Here is a 24,268-nt window from a genome sequence, read left to right as displayed (position 1 = left end):
GAACTCACGTGGTGAGAGTGGCTACCATGCCCTAAAAAAATAATTCTCCTTTGTTTTCTTCTTACTCTTACTGAAGACTTGTTTGGGGTGGGTAGGGAGGGCTTGGTCAGGAAAAGCACATGCTCGGGGCAGTTGGGACAATGGAACTTTCCCCCTCGTGTACGTAGGACTTGATTCAGGTACCCTCCAAAACTCGCTTTCCGTTTTGTGAAGTGGGTGTGAAAAGTGCTTTCTTCCCTTCATTCTCAGAAGGATCTCAGAGCTCAGACCACAGAGGCTCTCAGTAGGAAGCGTCCGTCTAAATGCAAGGAACTACAGAGAACAAAGCTTTCAGCAGAAGGAAGAGTGTTTTTCCTGGTGATCAAATGCCACGTAGGCAGCTTTACAGGAGGAGAGCTGGGACTTTAGGCTGACAAACAGCGTAGACAGCTAGTTAAAAAGACGGGCTCTGTCTTCTTAAATTTTGTGATGGCAAGTCCAAGGTGACCTGTGCCCCGTTCTAAATCCTCTTGAATTTCATCCATCATGTCCCAGACTGGGGTCCCTTCTTTGAAGTTATAGATGATGATGTCCCCATCATGAGAAAGGATGACTTCTTTTCCTTAATTTACCCCGGGGTGAAATATAACTTAGTCATTGCCCAAAGTCTGGATGGAAAGTGCAGAAAACACTTCCAAACTCAAGACAGTTCCACCAGCCAACCCGAGATTCTCCTGCTCTTCTACCAGTTTCTTTGCCCACGTTTCCACCCAACTGTATTTCTACTTCCTTTAGACCAGAGCACGTGACATATTTCATTCATTGTTGTGTCACCGACAGCAACTTGCACAGTCACTTTGCATGTCCTTGGTACACATTTAATTGCCTGTATCTTCCTCTAAACCTCAGCCTTTTGATGGCAAAGACTGTGTTGTATTCGGTTATATATTCCTAGAATCCAGCGGAGTGCCTGGCACATGGTAGATGCTCAATAAATACTGACCAAGTACCATTATTGAGAACTGAATTGCGTAGTTGGGTGTACGCATTTCCACATCGGGAACAAATGTCAGAGCGATATTGTGAAGGCCAGTTACGAGGCCTGTGGGGGGACCCCAGTCCCACCCAGTGGCTCAGCCCAGGATCTCTCCAAGTCTGTGATGCTGAAATTCTCCCCGATGTCCTTCCAGTGCTCTTGCCACCGTTGGAAGCTCTTACGCCCTCTCCACCATCAGTCACAGAACTCAGAACCATCACAACCGTCCCTGCCCTTCCCAAGCCTAAGCTATAGTCTGTCGTGTGAAATGTGACCTGGCCTCCTGGGCCGCCTTCTGACCCGCAGGAGAAAGGTACCTCCTCTAAGGAGACTTCCCGCTGTCTGGTCGTGTCCTGGGATGCGGCCACTGAAGCCAGTGGACAGTCAGCTCCCCAAAAGGAAATGGACTTGATCATGAGCAGAGACTCAGAACCCACCCTGCAGGCTGCCAGGGTTCACGACCGCGCTGGCGAGAGTTGCAGGGCGCATGTCGGCTTTGCCGTCTTCCTACCGGAAAGGAAACGGACGGCTCCGACGGTGGTTCCTGACATGATGCCAAGAGACGTTTCACAGAAATGGCTGGGAGTCTGTCTCCTTTGTGGAAATAGCCTACAGCGACGTGTAGCAGAGGGGTCGGCATGCGTGAACGGGAGCCAGGAACCGGGGAATCCCTGAGCTACGTTCTCTGATTTGCTGTTTGCTCTTAGCTTGATCTCCCCTCCACTCATAATCAAAACAGAGGTTAGGAGATTTGCTTCTCCGACTACCCACAAACGTCTGCTCGATGTTGGGAGACTGTTGAGGTGGGTTGAGGGAGCTAGACCGGAAGGCTTTGAGAGGAAACTTCATCTGCCCTTTTACTTGCTTAACCTGAGTTCCATTTCTTCATCAGCCCTGGAGTCTGAAAAAGGTGGCCGCATAGACCTGCCTTCTGCCTCCCAACAAAACTTCAGAAATCCGCTCCTTTGCACTTTGTTGGAGACCAGAAACAGACTTTGTGATTTACCAACTGCCAAGTGTGCCTGTATGTTTGACTCTTGGAATCTCCAAGCATAATTCCTCTTCTACTTACGTGGAGAAGGAGCCTAAACCAACTGTAGCAGGACGCTGTTCGGTGGCCTTGTAATTTCACAGATGCCACATTTTACTGTGCGATCACAACTCTTACCTCGTCAAGCTGTTGTCCTGTTCTCCAAACCCACCGCCTTACACATGGGCACTCTCTGGAGACAGGGGTTTTATACCTTTAAACATTTTTTTGAGAAATCATAGACCTTGAAGCTTTCCTAAAATTTCAGAATGTATTTCTTTTGCCCTCTACCTTTGTGCTTACCTTAAACTAACTCACTGTTAATTCATTGCCCCACAAATATTTGAAAACCAAATTTTGAGCCACTTTTTTGAGTTTTCAAGACATTCACCACGCGGTGTGTTTCATTCGCCAATGCGGCAGTTAGGACAACTCCAGGGAAGGCTGCTTGATACGCCCACTGTCAAGTCCTAGCATTTGGGAGCTTCTAAGTAACAGCTCACAGTCACTCTGCTTGAACTAGATTTAACGACTTACAATCTGGTGCCCAGAGGTCTCTGTTAAAGGAATAAACAGAGGGTCCTGGTGGTTCTAATTCTGTTCCTGGGCCATCTAGGCTTCGATGTTGCTACTCTGTCCTGTAGCCTGAGTCATACAGTCCAGCCTGGCAGCCACTGTCCTCGTAAGATGAGCAGGACCAGGTGGTCAGCGCCTGCCTTCCTGCACCGCCATTGGCCCTCTGGGGCGAAGGGGAGGGTCTTGAATAGAGTAGGAGCCACTCTTTGCATAATTTCTTTGTCTTTAAAATTAGAGGAGTCTTAGGTGCATATTGCTAAGTGAAAGAAGCCAATCTGAAAAAGCTGTGTATTGTATGATTCAACTCTATGACATTCGGGAAGAAAACTGGTTGCCAGAAGCTGGGATGAACAGGCAGAACAGGGAGGGCTTTTAGAGCAAGGAAAATACTGTCTGACACTATATGATGGAAACGTGCCATTGTGCATTTGTCCAAACCCATGGAATGTTTGGACAACACAAAGGGTGGCCCCTGAGGTAAACTGTGGACTCTGGGTGATAATGATGGGTCAGTATAGGGTCATCAGTTACAACCACGTACCACTCTGGTGTGAAATGTTACTAATGAGGGAGGCTGCACGTGTGTCGGGGTGGGAGTAGATGGGAAACCTCTTCACCTTCCTCTCAGTTTTGGCATGAACCTAAAACTGCTCCCCCCCAAAAAAACCTTTTAAGACAAAATTCTTAGCAGAATCGCCTTCCATAGCCTCAGCGGTCCTTCCAGCTCTAACACTTGATGACAGTTTCTCGGCTCCGAAGGTAGTTTTGTTAGAATGCTTAGCATCTCTCAGATTTTCCCTGTGGTGGGTGAGGGACCCAGCTCTGAAAACCGAAAGTCCTAGAAGGAGAACAAGGAACAAGGCATCCGCTCCTTATTCAGAAAGGGGGAAAGGACAGGGGCTATGTGGCTGGTTAGGAACAGAGTGGGGCCCCCAGCCTGGGGCACTGTCCAAGTCACATAGCTGAGCATCCTTTGATGCTGGGGCACATCTGTTAAGGTAAGACATAGAGAGGTGGGCTCCACCCATTAAAAAGAATTTGCATTTTCTTTCGTCTTCAGGGAGAGCAGGAGATCTCCTCTTGGTTTGTGTTTCTCTTGCCTGGCCCCACACTTACCCGTACTAATGTTTTTTCTTACCTGTACTCATTCTGACGTCCTAGGACAAGCAGGGGATACCGTGGTGGCTGGGACTGAGCTACAAAGGCATCTTCCAGTATGACTACCACGATAAAGTCAAGCCAAGGAAGGTAAGCGTGCTCCCCTTTGTGGGCAGACGGTGCTCGGGCAGAGAGAGGAACCAGGAAAAAGTGGCTAAAAATATTACACCGCGCAGCCTCAGGGCTTACCCATCCCCTGCTAATTTGAGTGTATCCAAACTCCTCCGCAGTCATCCCATCTGCCTTCCCTGAGTGAATATTTTTTTCTTCCCATCACTAAGGAAACATAAGCTGTTAAAATGATTTAAGGTAAGAAGACTGGGTCAGCTCACCCAGAGCAGATGGGGAAAGGACTTCGGGGGACAGTCCTGACCCTCCGTTTCCGGGGTGCTGTGCGCCTGGGATGGTGAGGGAACGCCTCTCTTAAATCTTGAGGCTCATCTGAGTTTTCCCAAAGGTGGTTTGTTTTCTTTCTTCCTTTTTTTTTCTGAGGAGGGGGAAGTTACTATAAGAAGAGATTGTAGGTCAAAAAGAGGTGAAAAATTAAGAAGAATGAGGGGCATTCCTGCCAATCCAGTAAATCTTTTATGGCATATTAGAAGTGATCAGAAATCTGGAAAAAATAAGATCATTTGCCAAAAAAAAAAAAAAAAGAAAAGGAAGCAGAGCGGCATCTGCAAAGTCGTTACGAAGCCAAAACAGTGTTTGAAGGGGACCCAGGGCTTGAAGTTTCTGTTCTCGTTGATACACATTTTTTCAGACCGGAACAAATTGAAAAATTACAATGGAAACGTGTCTCGGAGGCGAGAGCTGTCATTCAGCAATGCTGGCAGAGAAAGATGGAGGGACGGTCTACATATTAAAAGTCGATCAAAACCACGTTTGCTTTAGGAAGGGGAAAGCAGTATTGGTCCATTATGTCATTCCAGGATGCTTTCCAGGCTTCTTCATCAATGAACAGGATTGAAATCCACGCTACATATCCAAAGCTTATTGCCGTCCATCCGGTTCACTTCTGCCCTTGGCCAGTTTCTTTATTAAATTGATAGAAAAAAAAAATGGCCCTGTGTCAGGGAGGATTTTCGCTCAATTGATCAGTCAGTTAAGTTCTAAGAAAAGATGCTGAGCGAACGATGGAGGAATTCTTCCTTGGGGACAATTCAGTAGGAACCTGGCTGTTCCGGGGGCTGTTGTTTTGTGAGTGTTTCCAAAACCCCTCCAGTTTCCATGCATCCGCTGCAAGACGTGACTTGGACTCTGCGTTCTTATTTTCTCCCTCTGTGTTCTTCTCGGTCACTGGGTCTCTCTGTCTTCCTGGCTTCCTCTCTGCCTCTTTCCCTTATGACCTTTGTAAGTTTCTGTGCTTTTTCTTCTCGACTTTTCCCTTCACTCCTTTCATTTTCTACGTTGACTGTCCTCTCTCTCTGACCCGCCTGGCTGTTTTTTCTGCTTGCGAGAGCCATGGATGCTTCTAGATCCTGGTCACAGTAGATCCAGCTCTTGAATGCCCATGCTGGTGGGACCAATTGAGATCTACAGCAGAGTTCATGAAAATCCCACGGTTGAATTCTTCTCTCCCTCTGTGTGGTTTTGAAAAACGTGCTAACAAGTATTCGTATGAGCTAACAGTTTAATTTATTAATATGTTGAAGTTTCCTTTAGTTCTCGAATGGAGATGCTGGTGAAGATTTGGGGGGTTATGAGCTAGCACTGGGTAGACGCGCTTATATGTAAAACGCAGGGTGTGCCAGGTACGACGCATCACAAGGGCTCAGGAAATTGTACCTACTCTTGTATGGCTCTAAAACAAGCTTCAAAGTAAGGAGACGTAGGAAGCCAACAGTGTGAATAAGGGAATTTATGCTCATTTGTTGAATTTGTGCAGGTCATCGAATTAAATACCGTTAAAAGGTCAATGCATTTATTCAGGATATCAGCTCTATTTAGATTGAGTTGTTATTTAAAATAATGTATGCTTCTATGAGGAAGTAGTTGGGATTCTCAAGTCTATTACTAATCGAGGCGTAACCAAGCCATCAGTCACTATTCATTCATTCATTCAAAACGTTCATTGCAAGGGAAGGTACAACTCAGTGGTGGAGTGTGTGCTTAGCATGCATGAGGTCCTGGGTTCAAACCCCAGTACCTCCATTTAAAAAAAATGTTTATCGCATACCTGTTTCGTGCCAAGCAGACCACAGGGTGCTGAGATAAATAAGACCCCCATCAGGTCCTCAGGACCTGCCAGGCTATCAGGGAGAGATGCGTGGTAATTGCATCGTACAGATAAGAGGTCTGTGTGGTGGTCGGTAGTGAATTAAAGGAAAGAGGCATCAACTGGGCTGAAGGAGAAACGTCTTCACAGGGAGCACAGTAGGAGCTGTGCTCTTAAAGGGTGGACAGAGGTTTTGCAGATGGACAGAAGGCGCGAGGAGTGTGCGAGGAAGCGCCATGAGGGAGAGCAGCATGGCGTGATGGAATATAGCCAGGGAGGAACTGGCGGGGAGGCCGATGGGGCCCCGGCTCCCGGAGCCCTGAGGGTTTGCTAAGAGGATCTTGTCATCGAGGCAGCGGGACCACTGACGCCGAGGATGTTCGTAGTCAGAGAAGCATCATTCTGGCAGCCGTGGGAGGATGAGTGGGGTGATGCAGGACAAGGCTGGCCACCTGGGACATCGTTATAACAACACAGGCCAGAGCTGGTGGGGGCTTGGGGTTGGCCGTCACTACCGGGGATGCAGGAGGGGAAACGGAGTGAGCCGTTAGAAGGCAGGTGTGACTGAGCAGTGGCTTGGGGCCAGAGGGCGGCGGTCGGAGCAGGAGGGGAATCTAGAATGGCTCCCAGGTTTCCTGATCAACCAAAGCATGGGACAGAAGAAAAGGGGAGGGGGGTGTATAGCTCAGTTGTGAAGCATGTGTTCAGCGTGCCCCCAGTACCTCCCATGTGCTCCCCAATACCTCCATTAAATAAGTAAATGAACCTAATTATTCCCCCCTTCCCCCCCCCCAAAATAGAGAGAGAAGGGGAAGTAAGTTCAGCTTAGGATATGCCAAGCTTTAGGCTGTGGGACATCAGGTGGCAGTGACAGGCAGGCAGCAGGGATTCTGTTGGAGCTCGACAGTGTCAAGAATTTCCAAAGTGTGACTGAACAGAGGGAGAAACAGGAGACACTCGGCACAGAGGGAAAGTGACAGTAGCTGTGAGTGGATCTCAGTTTCCTGTTGTGACCGTTGCTGTGAGACAGAGAGATAGGGTGGGGACCAGGACACCCTGACCCTTGTTGACTGAAAAAAAATGCACAGCCTAAAAGTTGAGCATTACGTTTTATTCAGCGGGCATTTCTGAGGACTTGAGCCTGGGGTGACAGCCTCTCAGACGCTCTGAGGGACTGCTCCCAGGAGGTAAGGGAGAAGCCAGGATACATAGTTTTACAACAGAGACCAGGTAGTCATGATGCAAGAAAAATGGATGTGGGGCATAAGGAGGGCCCTGTCCTAGGTTTCTGTTGAGTCCCTGGGACGTGCCCTGCCAAGTGTGGGTCCTTGGCTTCACACAGGAAAGAATTCAAGAGTGAGCTACAGTTGAATAAAGGTAGATTTATTTAGAAAGATACATACTACTTAGGGTGTAGGCTGCTTCAGAAAGCAAGAGAAAGGCCATGAGGTGTGGGGGTTGGGCGCTCAGGTTAAAGTGAAAGGACACACACACTCCATAGACAGAATGCAGGCCGTCTCTGAAGAGGAGGGAGCGAGAGTGTCGGCCAAGAGGCGCCGTGTTGCCAGTTTTTATGGGCTTGGCAGCTTCATATGCTAACAAGTGGACCATTCTAACTACCCTGGGGAAGGGGCTGGGATTCCCAGAAAGTTGGCCATTGCCCAGCCTTTGACCTTTTGTGGCTCGCCTTGGGACTGCCATGGCGCCTGTGGGCGTGTTATTCACCATGCAGATATATTACAATGGGCGTACAACGAAGCTCAAGGTCTACTGGGAGTCCAGTCTCCCACCATCTTGAGCCTCAAGGCCTCCTGAAAGTTGAATCTTTTGCCGTCCTGGTGTTAAACTGCTGTGTCATTCCTTGAATGGCTGTGCCCTGCCCCCTTCCTTCCTGTTGCAGTCAGAACATTAAAAGATTACTGTTAATTAGAGAAAGTCAGATATCTCAAAGAATTTAGCGCTTTTCTATGTAGGGGAAGGTGCAAAAGTCTGGGCTCATTGAAATCATTCCTTGGATGTGCACCTAAGTTTCGAGAGCCATTATCCTGTTCATTTGCATCCTAAGTTCCCTCAGGGGGCACCACTGGGGGTGGCTGCAGTGGCCTGGCTGCCTGCTGGTCTCCATCCTGAGTTCCCTCTGCTCATGGTCGGGGGTGGCCATGGTGCTGATGACTGGATGGCCGCAGCATCCTTTGTTTACTGCTATGGCTGGCAATGTTTTTCATTTACACCCTTTTACAAACTGGGGAGCCCTCTTTAGGAAATGAATGTGCAGCCTCGATAAACAATTAAGAACAGGCCTTTGGAAGGCCCATGAGGGGAAGAGACCTGAAGTTGCATTAGCCCAAAGGCCATCCACCTCTGCCAAGACCTGCGATGGGCCCTGAAGACAAAACCAAGGCTTAAGTGGAGCCGTAGTGAAGAGGCCCAGCTGCAGGGAGGAGGCAGGGTGCCTGTTCCTTCTTCTCACACCAGTGTCATCACCATCATTAAAAAGCTCTTCTCTGTTCCATGTTGGGTGCCTGTGAGTCTCTGACTGCAGAGGGAACTCCCTGGCTCCGGACCTGTGACTCTAAAGAGACTACCATACATGAATTTGCCCCAAATCTGTCTTCAGCTAGAAATCAGAAACTCACATGAAACTGTCAGAAGGTAGAGATGCCACAGGCCCCCCAGGCCCATTCACCCCATCTCTGACCCAGCTGCTGAACAATTAGAAAGCCTTCCAGTCGATTCTGACATGCGGCTGGAGTTGAGGATCACCACCGCAGCCAGTGGTGTGTCCTTTCCAAACCAGGCTTGGGGAGGGTCAGCCAGCAGCAGCCAGTGTGTCGGGCAGGGCCTCTGCACGCGGAGAGCTGGGGCATCCAGGGGCACAGGGCTCCAGGTTGGGCCAGCCCCGGGTGAGGGAGGGCCCTCCAGGCAGCACCACACTCCCGCAAAAGGGGCCAGGCAGGACTCACCACTGTGCTCAAGAAACAAGAAACCGGGAGTAGCGCCCAGTTCTGTGCACCTGGGGGCCCTTCTATAGCAGCAGCTGCACCCCCAGCCCAGGCAGGGGCCTCCCTGACACTCTGGCCCAGTTCCGGCACTGTGATGCCGAGAGCCAACATTCAAGTAGAGGCAGGGGTAGGGCGCGGGCCTGGAGGCCTCTCCTGGCATCCTCAGCCCCAGTGGCATTGGCAAACCCAGAACACAGCCAGGGGCGCTCTGTAGCCTCCGATGAGAATCCACCCCAGTGCTTCCATCTGGGTCACCAAAAAAGGAAGGAGCTGGGAGGAGCCAACTGTCATCCAGAAATGGGCAGGACCATCGCCGTTCCAGGTCCCCTGGTGGGGCTGCAGTTTGCCATTCTGGTTGCAGAGTCTACCCTCAGTTGCTTACTCCTCACTCTAAAGCTCTGCGGGAGACGGAGTAAATCACAGGGTAGCTCACAGATGGAGTAGAGACCGTGGCTGTCCCCTCCCAGTCTCACGCGCCCGTCTGCTACCTGGATCTGCCAAGCAGATGGGCCCTCGGCCTTGCAGAAGCACAGCCCCAAATGCAAGCTGCTGTTTGTCAGAGAAAAAAAAAAAAAAAAAAAACAGTCCTCTGTCCTTCAGGGGACACGTGTTGGGAGCAGCGAGACACGTGTGGATGCCCAAAGAGGGTGTTTTGGCTTGTGTCTGTGGCCAACTTTCAGAAGTATTTTGGAATGATGTGCAGAAGAACAGGCCCCCCAAAGCCCTTAAAATCCACACGCAGGACTAAAAAACACTGCAATCTGCATGACGTCCACAGACCCCAGAATGGTGGCCCAGGCTTGCACGGATGAGTTCTTTAAAAAGGTCAGACCGCATCCCAAACAGGACCTGAGGACAGAGTGCGGAATTGTCTCTAAGTTATTAAATATCCCCCATCGGCTCTCACCAGATCCTTCTGTTTCCCTCCTTCACCCAGCGGTGTTTCCCTCTTGCTCTGCCTGCCTCCCCTCTTCCGAGCGCCCGTCATGCTAAATACTAATTACACTGCAGAACACGCCTCTGTCCTTTCCCGCGGTCATGGGGCGATCTGTGAGTGAGGGATCAGCACAGGCGTGGCAGTGTCGACACATCTGACTGTCTGGGTTTAGCAGTGTGAGAAATGTGCAAAGAGGGTCACAGTGGTAGGAAAAAGAACCTAGCAGCTGCATAGATGATTTCCCTCTGTGTTGTCCTGGGTACCAGATTCCCTTTTAGCGAGTGTCTGTGCGGGTAGCTCTTCGCAGGTGAAAGGCTCTTCGTTCCACCAGTTACTGTCCTGTTGGCTCCAGGAAGTCAGGAAACACTGGCATTTGGGCACCTGAAATAAATCTCAGGCTTTGTCTTAGGGCCAAGGACAAACACCTAAGCATCGAAAAAGGGTAAATAACAGCTATGCAAAGCAACCGTCATTGGAGACACGCCATGGATCGCCACGCCCCGCAACCCCCATCAGTCTCCAGCAGTTGCACTGGTACAAGCTGGTCGTCTTCCTTCCCTGAGAACATCTGCATGAAAGTTAAATGATGTATATGGAAGAGGCATTACTGATTAACCCCCGCAGAGCCGAGTCACATGGGGCAGAGATTAAATAAGTCAGGGTGAAATCAGTCACAAAGGGCTCTCTCTTTTAGAAGAGGACCTTGCCTTCCTTAGATCAGAAAAAGTCCATGAGCTGGGATCTCTGGGACAGTCTGCCTCTTCTCTGCAGCGCCAGGACCAAAGGCACTGAGCAATGAGCCTCTCCCACCCTCAAGACCCAACTCCCACCAGTGCCAGGCTGAGCTGCCCTCCCTGTCCAGCCGTTGTAGTTGGCGCTCTCCAAACCTGTGGGCAGACCGGCCGTCTAATCAGCTAAACAACAGAGGACACTTCCGGGATGGGGCACCAGGAAGAGTTAGAGTAAAGATCGTCCTGCAGGCTGCATCGCATCAGAGGCCATAAGCATTAACGAACAAGCCACGTGAGACACGTGACTCCAAAAAAGCCTCCCTGGAAGGAACAGTCAATACCTGTAAATCGTTATTTATAGCTGCAGCCCACTCGCCAGCCCATAGTTAATGAGATCTCTCCACTGGGGAGGAATGGCCCTGCTGGTCCTTGTTTCATGTTCAGCCGACGGCATTGACTTATTTATTTGATGTGCAATTAGGGGCGCTTTTACGTTCACTTAGATGTACAGTCGGGAGCACTGAGGGGTTCCGTCTGAGGCATTAGGAGAGGGAACCAGAGTAAATGGTCTGTCCCTCTCCCCAGAGCAGCCAGCCTAGCTTCCTATGGGTCTGGGAGTGTTTCGGAAGCGGGGGCATTAGCTCAGAGAATTGATGCATTCCTGTCACCTCCCCAGATTAGTAAAGATTTTTGAACTGGATGAGACGATGAGGCAGGAAGAGAAAATCATATTTACAGGAAATATTCCATTAACGGTGAACTGAGTCCCAGGGCGGCTAGGCTGCTGAATTATTCAGCATGATAAGCACTCCATTAAGTGCTCTGCCAACTTATTTTTCAGCTGCTGTTTGGATGCACTTGGCTCACTGTCGGGCCGCTGAGCCCTCTGCCTTGGCCGGCCCTGGCGGGTGCCCCCCCCCCCCCCCCGCATTCTGTTATCTGTGTTCCCTGTGGAAACCGCACCCTCTGCACTCCGGGGAGGAAGAACTCCACAGAATTCATTTAGCATTTTTGCAGCCTTTGCTTTTTCGCTGTGTCAGATCAAAGAGCTCTCCGGTTGCCTCCTTCAGCTCTCACTCAGTGCTGAGCGGACCTGGAAGCGTTCCGTGCCTGTGGGTGACCGGCCCTGGCCAGGGGTCATCTAGGGAAGCCCCGGCCTCCAAGCTGAGGAGCAGGCCTGCCAGGGGGATGATGGGGGTGGGACCTGGGGGAGAGGGGCAGAGAGAGTTACCAGCATCTGCCATCTGAACTTTCCGAGAAAGAAAAAAGCAGCTGTGTTCTAGGAAAGTTGCGATGCCCCTTCTCAAAGCATCAGCACAGACAACTTCTCAAAGCCCATGGGTTAGGCATGGCCGAGTTCTCTCTCTTTAAGAGAAGCATCCAGTCTCTCCTCCCATAACGAGAATCGCAGTCCCCTAAGCGCTGAGCTGGAGCTTTAGAACTCCTGTAGAAGGTGCTGGACACGAAATCCTCACCAATAAGATGGTCCCCACGGGAGAACCACCAAGTGCCTGTCATGAGCCAGCCTCTGCTTGAGGCCCTGCAGGTGTTACAGTGAATAAGAGAGACCTATCCCTGCCCTCACAGAGCTGAGTCTAGTTGGGGAGATGGTCAAACGGTGACATTAAGTCAATCTATGACACAGAGCATCAGAGCATTGAATTCTACACAGACAAGTCAGGGTCAGGAAGCGGGTGGGGAGGAGGGTCAGGAGTGGTCTCTCAGAGGTGGTGACGTCTAAGTGACCCTACTTCTGCGAGTGTCCCACATCCCCTGGGAAGCAGAGTCTGAGATGGGGTCGCACGCAGGACGTGTATTGGGAAGTGCCCTGGAATTAACACCAACGGGAAAGGGAAGGAGGCAGGACCGGGCGGAGAAGTTCCTGGATGAAGGCATCTCGGCCAAAGCTCTGACGCTGCAGCGGGCTATCAGACCCATCGTGAGGCCGGCAGCCAAGCCTCACCCCAGCGTCAGCCCCTCGTTCCGTCCAGGGGACCCGCAGGGGTGGCTGGCTCTCCACAGCTGAGGGCGATTCCTGGAGAATGAACCCTCCCGCCCTGGAGGGAGGGGCTGGTCAGGACAGTAGGTGGTTCTCCAAGTGTGGGGGACCAGCACGTCTTCATCACCTGGGAGCACGTTAGAAACGCCAGCTCCGCGCCTCCACCCGCGGCTACGGGCTCCAGACTCCGAGGCTGGGGCTGGCAATCTGTGTTCTCATGAGCCCTCGAGGGGGTTTGGAGACAGGCTCTGCAGTTTGAGGATCCCTGCTCTACGGACAGGTAACAGGAACGTTCTCTGTGATCCTGCTTTGTTTTATTAGGAAGATATTTTAGTCTAAGGTAAAATCAAATTCCTTCTTGCAGCATTTATATCTTACAAAAAAAAAAAAAAAAAAAGGATGTTTTGTAAGCCAGTGTGGCTTCTGTATCTACTCAGAGACCAAAAATCTCAACCAAGGAGGAATTTGGGTGCTCTTAGCTCACTTCCAAGATATTCAAAACAGTTGTGATGAACAACTTAACCTCTTTGTGCCTCTCTTTTTATGTCTGTGAAATGGAGACTCAAAAACACAAGAAATAGTCTAATTGTCTCCATTTTGACTGTGTTTACATCTCAAAGACGTGCCTGTTTCCCAAGATAAAAGCCCTGTTGCCCTTGACAGAGCGAATATCGTTACAGTTTCTTCTATACTGAACACAGAGGCAGGATCACACCAAGAGCAAACAACGTCTCTTTGTTCAGAGGATTGATTCTTTTTCTTGGTCACTGGATCTGGGAACACAGGGTCCCCTGGTTCCCACAGGTTCCTCTGGGGGCCATGTCGGAGCCTGGTCCTAAGTAAGCCCCCCCCCCACCGAAGGACCCCAACTTGTATTCTTGTTGAAACTGTCCCATTATCCGCGTGCTGGTGTCAGACGAGCATCATTTTGAAGATGCTGCCCGTAAGCAGAAAATAAAAGCATTCCGCCATCCAGGTGGATAAGGCTTAGGAGCTATAATGTGAGAGTAATTTCTCTGCAGAGGTAGAGGAGGAGAGGAATGGGATTATCCGTTGAAGACAGGCAGGTCAAAGTCTCTCCGGGGGTGACGGTATCTCCTGGCCAGGGGTGCTTTGTGCTCTGAAGAATTCACCCAAGTGGTCCCTGGGGTGCCAGCTGCAGGGGTTAATCTCCAGGCCTGGCATCACCCTTTGGGTGCTCCGTTCCTGCCCCCACCTCCTCCAGTAATTTCTAGTGATGGGACACCTGGTGGTCAGGGCACCTCAGTTCTAGCTCTGGTACTGCAGGGTGACTCCCATCCCTGGGCCTCAGTTTCCTCATCCACAAGGCAAACGGAGACAGATGATGGGCATCTCCAGGTGGAGAGAATCATGGCACAAGAAACAGGGAAGAGGAATGAAGCAAGGGGCACGCTCACTATCAAACCAGAAAGGAGTCCTTAACAAAAGGAAGAGCGAAAAGCAACATTTTCCCCAGAGAAGATGACCATTTCTAAGCGGGTGACTCCCTGTCCATCTTTGACTGCTCTCCAGTTCAGCCAAAGCGCAAGCTCCATCCGAGCAGGTGACCAAAAGTGACTTCCCACCCCGCCCCCGAGCTGAGGCGTTTGTCTCTTTTGTGGGGCATGAGTTTCCCAAGGCTCATCCTCTTCCCTCAGCAGGGCCTTGTCCTCTTACACCCGCACCTGGGACGGCTCTGGGACAGGCATGTAAACGGCTACGCTGATCGGGTGGGGAGCAGGGGGTCGGACTCAACACTCGGTATTTATACCATGCAAACAAACACCCAGCCAGACAGCCCAGCAGCCCCCTGGAGACTGACAGGTTTCTAAATAACTCACAGAAACAGATTCCCACTACTCGGGGCACCCCGTTGACCTTGGATGCAATTTGAAGACACAAATCAAAACCAAACGCTATTGTTGGATCTCAGTAGAGGCGCCTCCAACAGCTCCACCCACTCCAGACGGAGCCAGGAGCCAGGAGTCGCTGAACAACTGATTTGGATTCTCTGGCTTAAAAACCAAAGGCTTTGAGAGTCTAACAAGAGTATTAACCGCCTGGGACTCAAAAGGAGAAAGCTCTTCTCATACAAGTGTCCTTCCCTGGATCAGAAAAGTCCGTGACTTTTCTGATCACTCCCAGGCAATGTTACTGAGTCCAAGTTCGTGCTGCTCGCCACACAACAGGCCGATAAATCGGGAGACGAGGTGTTGGGGTGAGGAAAAATGACCTTATTGGGAAAGCCTGCAGACCGAGAAGATGGGAGACTGATGTCCTGGAGAACCATCTTCCCCCAGTCAGAACTCAGGCTCCTTTCATACTAAAAGGGGCGGGGGCGTGGTTGGTTGTTGCAAGCTTCTTGGTGTCGGAATGCTTTGTTCTCGCAGCTGCCCACGTGGGGCAGGTCCTGCTGTCCCTGTAAACCTCCCACAAGATAAACGTTATTTTCTATGCTGCAACTTTTTATCTTTATATGAATGGGAAACTGTTCCCCTCTTCCAGGTCAGAGCCTTGAGACTGGGCTCTCCTGTATGTTTCAGGCTCTGGGCCACATTCTTTTACAAAAAGGTGCAAGCCAGCAGGACTGAGCACTGGAAACAGCACAGGATTAGAGCCAAAGGAACATCTCCGTCAGCTCATCTGGTGGCAGCTAGCAGCCCACTTACTATTTAGATTTAAGTGGGAGTCAGGTGGCAGTCTTAAGTGGCCCTTAACTTCAGGGGACACCTAGCAAGACCTTCCCCTCAGTTCGGACTAAGCCTCCTTGAAACGAGTGTTCCTCTTCCAGCCTTTCACTGGGCGGTCAGAGAGCCAAGGGGGCTCGCTGGCCCGTAAACCAGCCCCCAGCCCCGCCCGTAGCAAGGATCAGGAGTCACAGGGGAGTGGTCTTCCTCTGCGTGGGCTCGCACAAGTGTGCCCCTTAAAATACGTCATTGAGCTGATGCTGAGAGCTGTGGGGGTTGAAAAACTATTGAAAACTGGTGCCTGGCCAGATTTCTCACATGGCAGTGGCGGAGAACACCCCACCCCAGAGGTGTCTCGGCCACGACAGCCCAAATCGGTCAGACTCGGGGAGGCCAGTTGTCATCCACAGAGACCATCTCAGCAGTTCCGGGGGACAGCCCTGTAGGAGAGCCATCCAGGAAGGGGTGGGGGTGAGGAGGGGCTGCTCACGGAGAAAGACCAGCCTTGGGGATTATGGGGCTTTTATCTTGTACTGCTGGCTCCTTTTAATAAGAGTTTAATAATTAATTTTACTGAATTTTAACCAAAGAGCATCTTGTGATTGATAATTAATGCAGAGTGGGATTTACCAGTCAAAAGGGTGTCGAGACCTCAAGAGAGCTCCTGGTTACTCCCCACTCCTCTCCAGCCCCCAGGTACCCACAGACCTACTTTTCTGCCTCTCTGGTCTTGCCTATTCCAGACAGTTTGGATAAATGGAATCATAGACTCTGTGGCTTTCTGTTCTTGGTTTCTTCGAATAATGTGCTGAAGGTTGGTCCCTGTTATGGAATGGATCAGAACTCCATTGCTTTTCATGGCTGAAAAGCTCCCAGCTTTTGATAAATGATTAAGAGCAGTCACAGCAGAGTATCTCTAGCTTGTTGTGGGCCGCCACTGATTTTGAGGACGTCTCCATAGGTATGTGTGTTGTGGCCTCAGAGAGAGAAGGCTAGGCCACGTGGCTCCTGGTAGGGGTGTGCAAAAGCGCCACGTGAAAGACAGACCTTCCGCAAGGAAAGGAAGGGAGGAGGGAGGCTTGAGAGCTTTCTACATCTTAGATTTGTTGATGGAAAAATGAAGAACATAAAATTTCCCTACAGGGCCGTCCGGCTGTCTTTTGATTTTATTTTTTGTTTCTTGAAGAAAGGGACCCAAAGAGCTCACAGTAACTGCTGGAGTCCTGCTGACCACTGAGCCATCCTGGTTCATCCAGATGCCTTTTCTTTAGAAGCAGGAAATGTTGGGCTGGGAAACCCTGCTTGTTGAGTCCAGTAACCTTGGCTTTGTCTTAGGAGATACCAGCTTGTTACTGCTGATCTATCCAATGCTTAGGGAACAACGTGAAACAAATTTTTTTAGGAGCATGATTCAGAGGGGAAACCCAGGGGCTGAACTGATCTGCCTGAAGTGTCAGCATGCTTACCACTGAACCCGAGCACAGCCAGCACGGCGCAGAGTCCTACAGCTCTGACTGCCTGTGCCCCGGGGCTCGGTGGCCGTGCCTGCAGATGGGGCTGGGGTCCGCCTGCCCCGGTCATGCCTATCAAAGAGCCATAAGCCAATTGAGGCAGTTTGTAGGCAGAATGGGTGGTGAGCCGTCACTCCAGGTCTGGACTAGGATTCCAGCTTGAGCCTACGAGCGCCTGGAGATCAGAACTACCCCCACGCGCTTTGGAACAGAGTTAAATTCAGACAGAGCCACCAAGAGGAGGAAGGGCCGTGGTTTCTGGGTTGCAGCTCTTGGGCCGGCCCTCACGGCCACTTCCCCATTGCCACATGCTGTGCGCTTTCGAAGTGAGGTAACAAGATGTGTCAGTTCAAAGGCTGGTGGTTCCTTACAGCATGGAAGTTATCTGAATTTTGAGCAGATATGAGTGCAAATACGAACTCTCGCCATTTATTATCTGTGTGACTTTGCGAAAGGGACTTAACTTCTGTGAACTTTGGTTGCCAAATTACCTACTTCATAGAGTGCTTCATTCATTCACTTAGTCACTCAACAAACAATGACCAGATGCCTGATATGCCCCAGGCATTGTGCTAGGTGCCAAGAAAATACCTTCAACAAGCTTACAGTCTGGTAGAGATGTTTGAGTTAAAAAAGACATTTGCTGCACAGGATGAGAAGTGCTTTGGCTGAGGGACATACATGAGTATCTGGGACAAGTAGCCCAGATTAGGGCTGAGAAGCGTGGGGCCCTGGGGACAGCTCTGGTAAAGAGAAAGCAGCTTAGGGCAGCGTGCTGAGAAGTACCCATTTCTCCCCTGCTCTCACCCCTCCTCCTCCACAGTCGCAGGTTCCAGACTGACCTGTCCGCTGCAAAATTCCTCTAGGGAAGAGGGCACCGGGGCAGAGCTTTAAATAGGAGCAGCCCTCCTGGAAAGACAGACATTTGAGAATTGAAGTTCTCGCCTCTAGAAAACATCCCTTCCTCTCTCTTTTTCCTGGGAAGGCAAAATCATGCCACTCTAGTAAGAGGGACCGGAGAGAGAGATCACCAGCCTCATCGGGGCGCGGCTGCAGAGATGCCTCCCAGCCTCTGCCGGTTGCAGCCACCATCACAGAGCAGCCGGCACGACTGCCAGTGCTCCTGGCAGCAACCTGACTTGCAAAGCAAGCCGCCAAGCCCCGGCCCCCTCCCTGCCGGGCCCCCACGCTCCTGGAGACACTTTCCAACCAGGAGAGCCTGGCACTCGTGCCTGAAGTCAGCGGCCGGGGTCTGCCCGGCTCCTGGTACCTGGAGGAACCAAGATTGGCAAGGCTGCACCCTCCCCAGAAGGATAGGCCAACTCTTGAAGCACTAAAGTTGGTTAAAGATGCTCTGAAGTCATCATTCCCATTTCCTGTTTTGTTGTTGTTGACTTGATTAAGCAGGGTTTATTATGAGTGTTTACCTTTCCATGTAGAGCTGCTCGCCAGCCCATTCTTGTCCTTTCTGCCTTATCTCCCATGGAGTCAGGTGGCCTCCATCAGGGAAATCAGGGGTCTTCCTGTGATGCAGCCCCGCTGGGCAGGGCTACCAGGCCTAAGAGGACTGCCAACTGCCAACAACCCTCCCCCCCCACAGGAAAAATAGAAAAATACAGGTTTTCCCAAAGTCCGTCCTCGAAAGTAGTCAAAACAAAAATTCTTACAGCAGCCCAAAAGGAGATCTTTGCTATTGCAAGTGGAGTGGTCCATCTTAGTTCCCCTCGCACCCCCGGACGGGCCAAGTACTTCTCACTCATTCCCTCTTGGGAGCATCCCATTAACAGAAGTCGTGGCAGGTGTGATTAGCCTCGATGTCTTTTTTAGAGGAAAGCCTGGAGCCCAGAGAGGTTAAGCCACCCGGAACAGGGCTGCCGTGCTCATTGCTGAAAAAACCAAGGCTGGACTCAGAGATGGAGAATCACTGGCCAGCTTCTCCCTTGGGGCACGAGCCCACATCCCTCCCCTAGAGGCACACTCTAAGGAGGGAAGAAATGCCATCAGGACACCAGGGATAAGAAAGGAGAAACATTTTCAGCTTCTCTTGAAAATTTTTACATTTGCCAAAGCTTTATGGTAAGGTCTTTCTGCAAGAAAAGCCAAAATACACACAAGAAGATAATATAGAGAGAGAGACCCCCTAGAGAGAAAAAGGAAAGGAAATTGAGTCCAATGGGGACAAATAAAATGGCCTGTCTCTCTGCAGGCCTGTTAAGTATCTGCTGACCTTTCTCTTGCTCTCTCCCCCTCGTAACGACTCTGAAGCCAAAGGAAGCTGAAAGGGTTTTGATGGGTTAAAAAGCGGCGTTCCATTAAAGGGTCAGGCCTGGCGCTTTGGGCACCTGTCACTGAATTAACCAAATCCATCGCAGGCCCCTGTAGACTGACACTGAGGAGCTGGCGATTGGCGAAGGAGCATCTTGAGTCTGTTAGGACCAGCAGTGCCGAAAAACGAGCTAGTGTTTTCTTTGCTGGGCGTGTGGCCCTCTCAGCAGAGCGCGGGGGTCAGGGAGCCGCCCTCCAGCGCAGGTCCCGAGGACAAACTCAGGTCCGCATCGTGAGCACTTATTCATGAGCACAGTCTTGGAGGCCCTGATCTGGATCCTGGGGTAGCCCACCCCACAGACCACTGAGCTGTGTCGTCACGGGATCCTTTCCTCTCAGGGTGAGTGTTGTGAGATTGGAAGTCTTAACAGAAAAATGGTCAAAACTGACTCTGGAACAGAATGGCTATGGACCCAGAAATTGACTGGATCAGAACTGGAGGCAAAGAACCCACAGAGAATACATCAAACTCCCAACTCAAGTGGAATGAACTTCAACCTGGGTTAGGCTTATACATACATTGTGAAAAATCCAGTTAACAGAGAACATTTTTTAAATGCCTACGGCCCCATATTAGCCATCTTTAAAAAAAAAAAAATTTCCCAGACCTGTACTTTGGGCTGATAGGTGTTCAAGGTAATCAGAACTGTATTTTTTAGATAAAGAGCAGCACTGGCATGTGGATGACGGGGAAAGAACACTGTGGCTGGTATTTGAGCTCTGACCACGCGCGGGGCTCCACATTAAGCCCTTCGTGTGTATTACTCATCGACGCAGCAGCCCTGAGAAGATAAACCTGGTGTTGCTGGTGATGGTTCTTCAAAGGTGAGAAAACAAAGACACAAAGAAATCACACTGCCAAGAATACACAGCCAGTTAGGGGTAGACAGCATGGCTTTGAAAACCACGCTTTTAATCATTAGTACAGGCAGCTGTCTGTGTCTGCGGATTCCACATCTGTGGATTCCACCAACTGCAGATCGAAAATGCTCAAATAATTTTTAAATTCCAGAAAGTTCCAAAAAGCAAACCTTGAATTTCCTATTTATATGGCATTTACAGTATGTTAGGTGTTATAATTAGTCTAGAGATGGTTTAAAGTGTACGGGAGGATGCGTCGAGGTAGATGCAATTACTACAACATTTTGTATAGGGGACTTGAGCAGCCTCAGATTTTAGTATCCGAGGAAGGTCCTGGAACCCGTCCCCCAAGGATACCAAGGGACAACTGTATTCTGTAGTGTCTCCCATAAATAGGGAATGTTTAAAACAAGCCACTTTATTTTTCAGTTCCAAAGAGTAGCAGTGTGACATTCCAAGGATTTACAATGCTGACCTTCAATCCATGCAGAGGATGCAGGAATGCCCACCCACACACGCCCCTCCTTCAGCAGAAAAGGAAGCAGAGACGAAGACAGATTTACAAAGTCAGAATTATCACTGAGGCCTCCTGACTTCCCAGAGTTTCTCGTCCCTCAAAATGGGGAACCAAAACCAAGGAGAATCAGCGATGGTCATGAATATTGATTCTTCGAGACGGAAGCACAAGACATGTCTTAATCAGCTGGAGTGGTTTCTCCGTAGAGTTTGAAAAGCCTGATACAGAAACTATAGATGATTTTAAAGTCCATCGTGAAATTCATCCTTATGTCATGAGAACAGTCTTACTTTGTGCGCGTCACATCTCCACAGCTAGACGCCCCTTACAGATACAAACATGTTGAGCGTTATGTCCTCTCTGTCTTATTAGCATAGGTTTGTGCCAAGTAGACACCATGACTTGAACGTGTGGAAAAGAAGTGGGGATCAGAAATTGTCTAAACCCTCAGGACCTTGCTTCTCTCTTCTTTAAGGATAAAGTGAAATGTATTGAATGCCTGTGCAACTGATATAAAAGCTCCTGACCTGTGTTAACCCCCTAAAGCTGCTTCCGTTGCTCCTTGGAGTGAGTTCCATCCCTGACAGCAGAATCTTACCAGGCCGCCTGATCTAATTCTCTGAGCACGCAGGCTTGGGGTTTTCTCCCATTGGTGTGCTCCCATTTTAATTAAAGGCCACCTAGCTGGGGTTGAGCATCTCCTGTGGTCCTGTAGCCCTCGGGGGGTGTGGCAGCTCATTTTTATTTGCTGAAGATATGAATGCACCGAGATGTGAGTGAGTGACTGCCCTACTTGCCGAGTGATCAGAGCAGAAGTGAAAGCAGGAAGTAAGTGGGTTTTTTAGTTTGTATGTTTCATCCAGAGCTCGGAGGTTATTCCTGGCCTTGAGTCTGATGCTTCTTACAAGAGAACTCCTTGCTCACCAGCAAGTGTTTGGAAAGCAGGCAGCACCATTGAGGTGGCCAAGAGCCCTTGGAGAAATGATCACTTACTTAACCATCAGCTTGAAATAACTTTGTCCTCGCTTGTGGCCAGGTCCTCCTGCTGTGTTAGAAAGAGCCCAGGACAGAAGTCACAAGAGTAACCCTGACATCAGTTACTTATTTAACCTCTGGCAGTCCCTTAACCCCTCTCCACTGGGCTTGCTTTATCTGTGGGAGGAGGAGGCTGGCCAGATGGCCCCCGGGATTCAGCATAATGGACCCTCTAGGAGCAGCAGGAAGTTACTCAGAGAGAGGTCATGAAGAGGCTTGGTGACTCAGCCTCAGGACAGAAGGAAGACAAGGCTCCCCAAAGTCCTGGTGAAGAATCAGACACTAGAGTCAGCTTCCTCTCCAGCCTTTATTTCCGCCTCTTTCTGAGGGCCCCCCCATGTGCTGGTCCTAGCGCTGGTAAACACTGGCTGGGGAGGAAGTCTCATGGAGCCAGGGCCCCTCGCCTGTCCCTGCCGTGCCTTCACCCACTCGGAAAGAGCAGGACACTAGCCCTTCTCGGCCCTGGCCTCCCGTGTACACAGGATGTAGGAATCCTGCAGACCAGCTAATAGGATCCAGTAACCAGGGCCCGCTCGTTAAGTGTTTTTAGTGTTCCCTGCTGCACTCGGGGCTCAAAGGCTGTACTTACTGGCCACTCTCGTCTGCTTTCCATGGATAAACATTTCCCATCGCCTCTTTTATACATGATGACATTGAGGCCCAGAAAGGGGAAGTGGAGGACCCATGATCACTTGGGAATCACACACCTGGGTCAGAAGCCATGCGTCTACATCCAGGACCAGCCATGGTCCCAACCGTGGCTACCGGCACAGTCTCGATGAAACCACTTCTGGTCAGTTGTTCTGTCTTTGTTTTCAGGGCAAGGCCAAATTACTAAGGCTGTTCTTGTTTTTTCTTTCAGTTGACGTATAATCAATTTGCAGTGTTGTGTCAGTTTCTAGTGTACAGTGTAATGTTTCAGTCATCCACATACATAGATAAACTCCTTGTCATATTCTTTGTCATTACAGGTCACTACGAGATATTGAATACAGTTCCCCGTGCTATACAGTAGAAACTTGTTTATCACTAAGGCTGTTTGTTCTTAATCATGATTCTTGTTGTTTGTTAGTCTTTGATGGAAAGCTACTGATACCAGGGCACCTCTGGGTAGAAAACCAGAAGAATCCAGCCAAGAAGAGAAGGAAGGGGGAGGGTGCAGCTCAGTGGTACAGCGTGTGCTTAGCACGCAGGAGGTCCTGGGTTCAGTGCCCAGTACCTCCATTAAAAAAGTAAAAATAAATATGAATAAATGAATAAATAAACCTAATTAACCCCCAGTTTTAAAAAAATTATTTTAATTTTTAAAAAATAAGAGAAAGAAGTAACCCTTGTCATTTACAGCCTCGAGAGGAAAGGAAAGGCCCTGAATAGGACGGAAAAGATGTGGCTTGTCCTTCCTACTTAGAGTCACATTGTTGCTCGTTTGTAAGCATCGTTTCACTCGTAAAGTTAACCATCCATTAGTGAGTAAGAGCTGCTTCCACTAATTGGTGGCCCCACGTGGAAAGGAACATAGTCAGAGGTTAGAGAAACGGGCCAGGTGCCCGGACGCCCACTTCTGGTTCCATCTCTGCCTTGCTGGGTGGCCGTAGGCACTTTCCCCTAATTTCTCTGAGCCTCGTTTTCCCCAAGAAGAAAGGTTCCCACTCGCTCTTCCTGGGGGGGTGCTAAAAGATCAAAGAAAGAAACGCCTGCTTTTTAAAGATGCCCAGATGAAGTGCATTAGAAAGGCCTTTTTAATAGGTATTAATTAATAAAGCCTTTGATAACTGATGGACCCATGTGTCTGAGCTCTGAGTTAGCCCCTTGGGCATGGCTGGCCTTAGGAATTAGGCAGAATCCTGAGGGTCTCGCCCAGTCACAGCCATCGTGTGCCTGTGAGTCTTTCTGTGGAGTCACAGAGCACGTTGGCATCCTTACCTGGTGGCTGGGTTATGGTGGCTGCACCGAACCAGGGAGGCTCCCCCGAAGTGACTGAGAGGATCAGGGGTCGCCCCCAAACCAGCACATCAGAGCCCAGTGTGCCCTGTTCACAAAGAGGAGGCCAGAGCAAGCCAGAGGTGGATAGGCTAAATTTCTACACTTACTTAGAGATTTCTGGGCCACAAATGATCAACTTTTATTCTTTTAAACCCCAGTGAGAGGGCTTGAGTTTAAAAAAAAAAAGATTAAGAAAAGAATTGTTTTGGTTGTTTTGGAGTTAATCTCTTTTATTTGCCAGGATTTGGGAGAAGTAAGAACACCTAGGAATCACACTAAGATCTGAGTTCACTGAGCACTTACTTTATACTGATACCTTGCCAAGGATCTGTTGCTTCTACCTTAGAGGAGCCTTATCGCCATTTTACAGATGGGAAAACTGAGGCTAAAGGGCATGCTGTCACTTGCTAAGGCCAAACAGTTTGGATGCAGGGGAGTCAGGATTCAGGCAGTGTGCCAGGCCACTTTGTTCTGTGTGCAACCTCCACCTGAGGTCAGTGGCAGGGATCTGTTAGCTCTGGTGCTTTTGTGTCTGTAGTGAAGTTCAGGTGGATGGTCTGTAAATACCTAACAGTGGGGGTCAGAGAGGAACTTTGCACCTTTCATCGAGGGGCTTAGCGTAGCAGAGCATCAAATAGGAGCGTGAGACTCAGACCTGTGACTTGAGCAATAGACTCCGCAGAGGT

The 24,268-nt window shown here is 50.0% G+C and overlaps 1 protein-coding gene across 9 annotated transcripts in view; it reads left to right on the top strand.

Moving 5' to 3' along the window:
* Window positions 1–24,268, top strand: part of FRMD4A (FERM domain containing 4A) — a 577,190-nt gene that overhangs the window by 494,976 nt on the left and 57,946 nt on the right. For all 9 annotated transcript variants that reach the window (XM_064479529.1, XM_064479532.1, XM_064479533.1 and 6 more), the window contains one exon: window positions 3,783–3,869. In XM_064479529.1, coding sequence (XP_064335599.1) covers window positions 3,783–3,869 — 87 coding nt within the window. The remainder of the gene's footprint in view (window positions 1–3,782; window positions 3,870–24,268) is intronic.

This window comes from Camelus dromedarius, chromosome 26, assembly GCF_036321535.1.
Source record: "Camelus dromedarius isolate mCamDro1 chromosome 26, mCamDro1.pat, whole genome shotgun sequence".
In the NCBI taxonomy this organism is placed as follows: Eukaryota; Metazoa; Chordata; class Mammalia; order Artiodactyla; family Camelidae; genus Camelus; species Camelus dromedarius.
The sequence above is the reverse complement of the archived record's forward strand: the minus strand, read 5'-3'. Positions and strand labels throughout refer to the sequence as shown.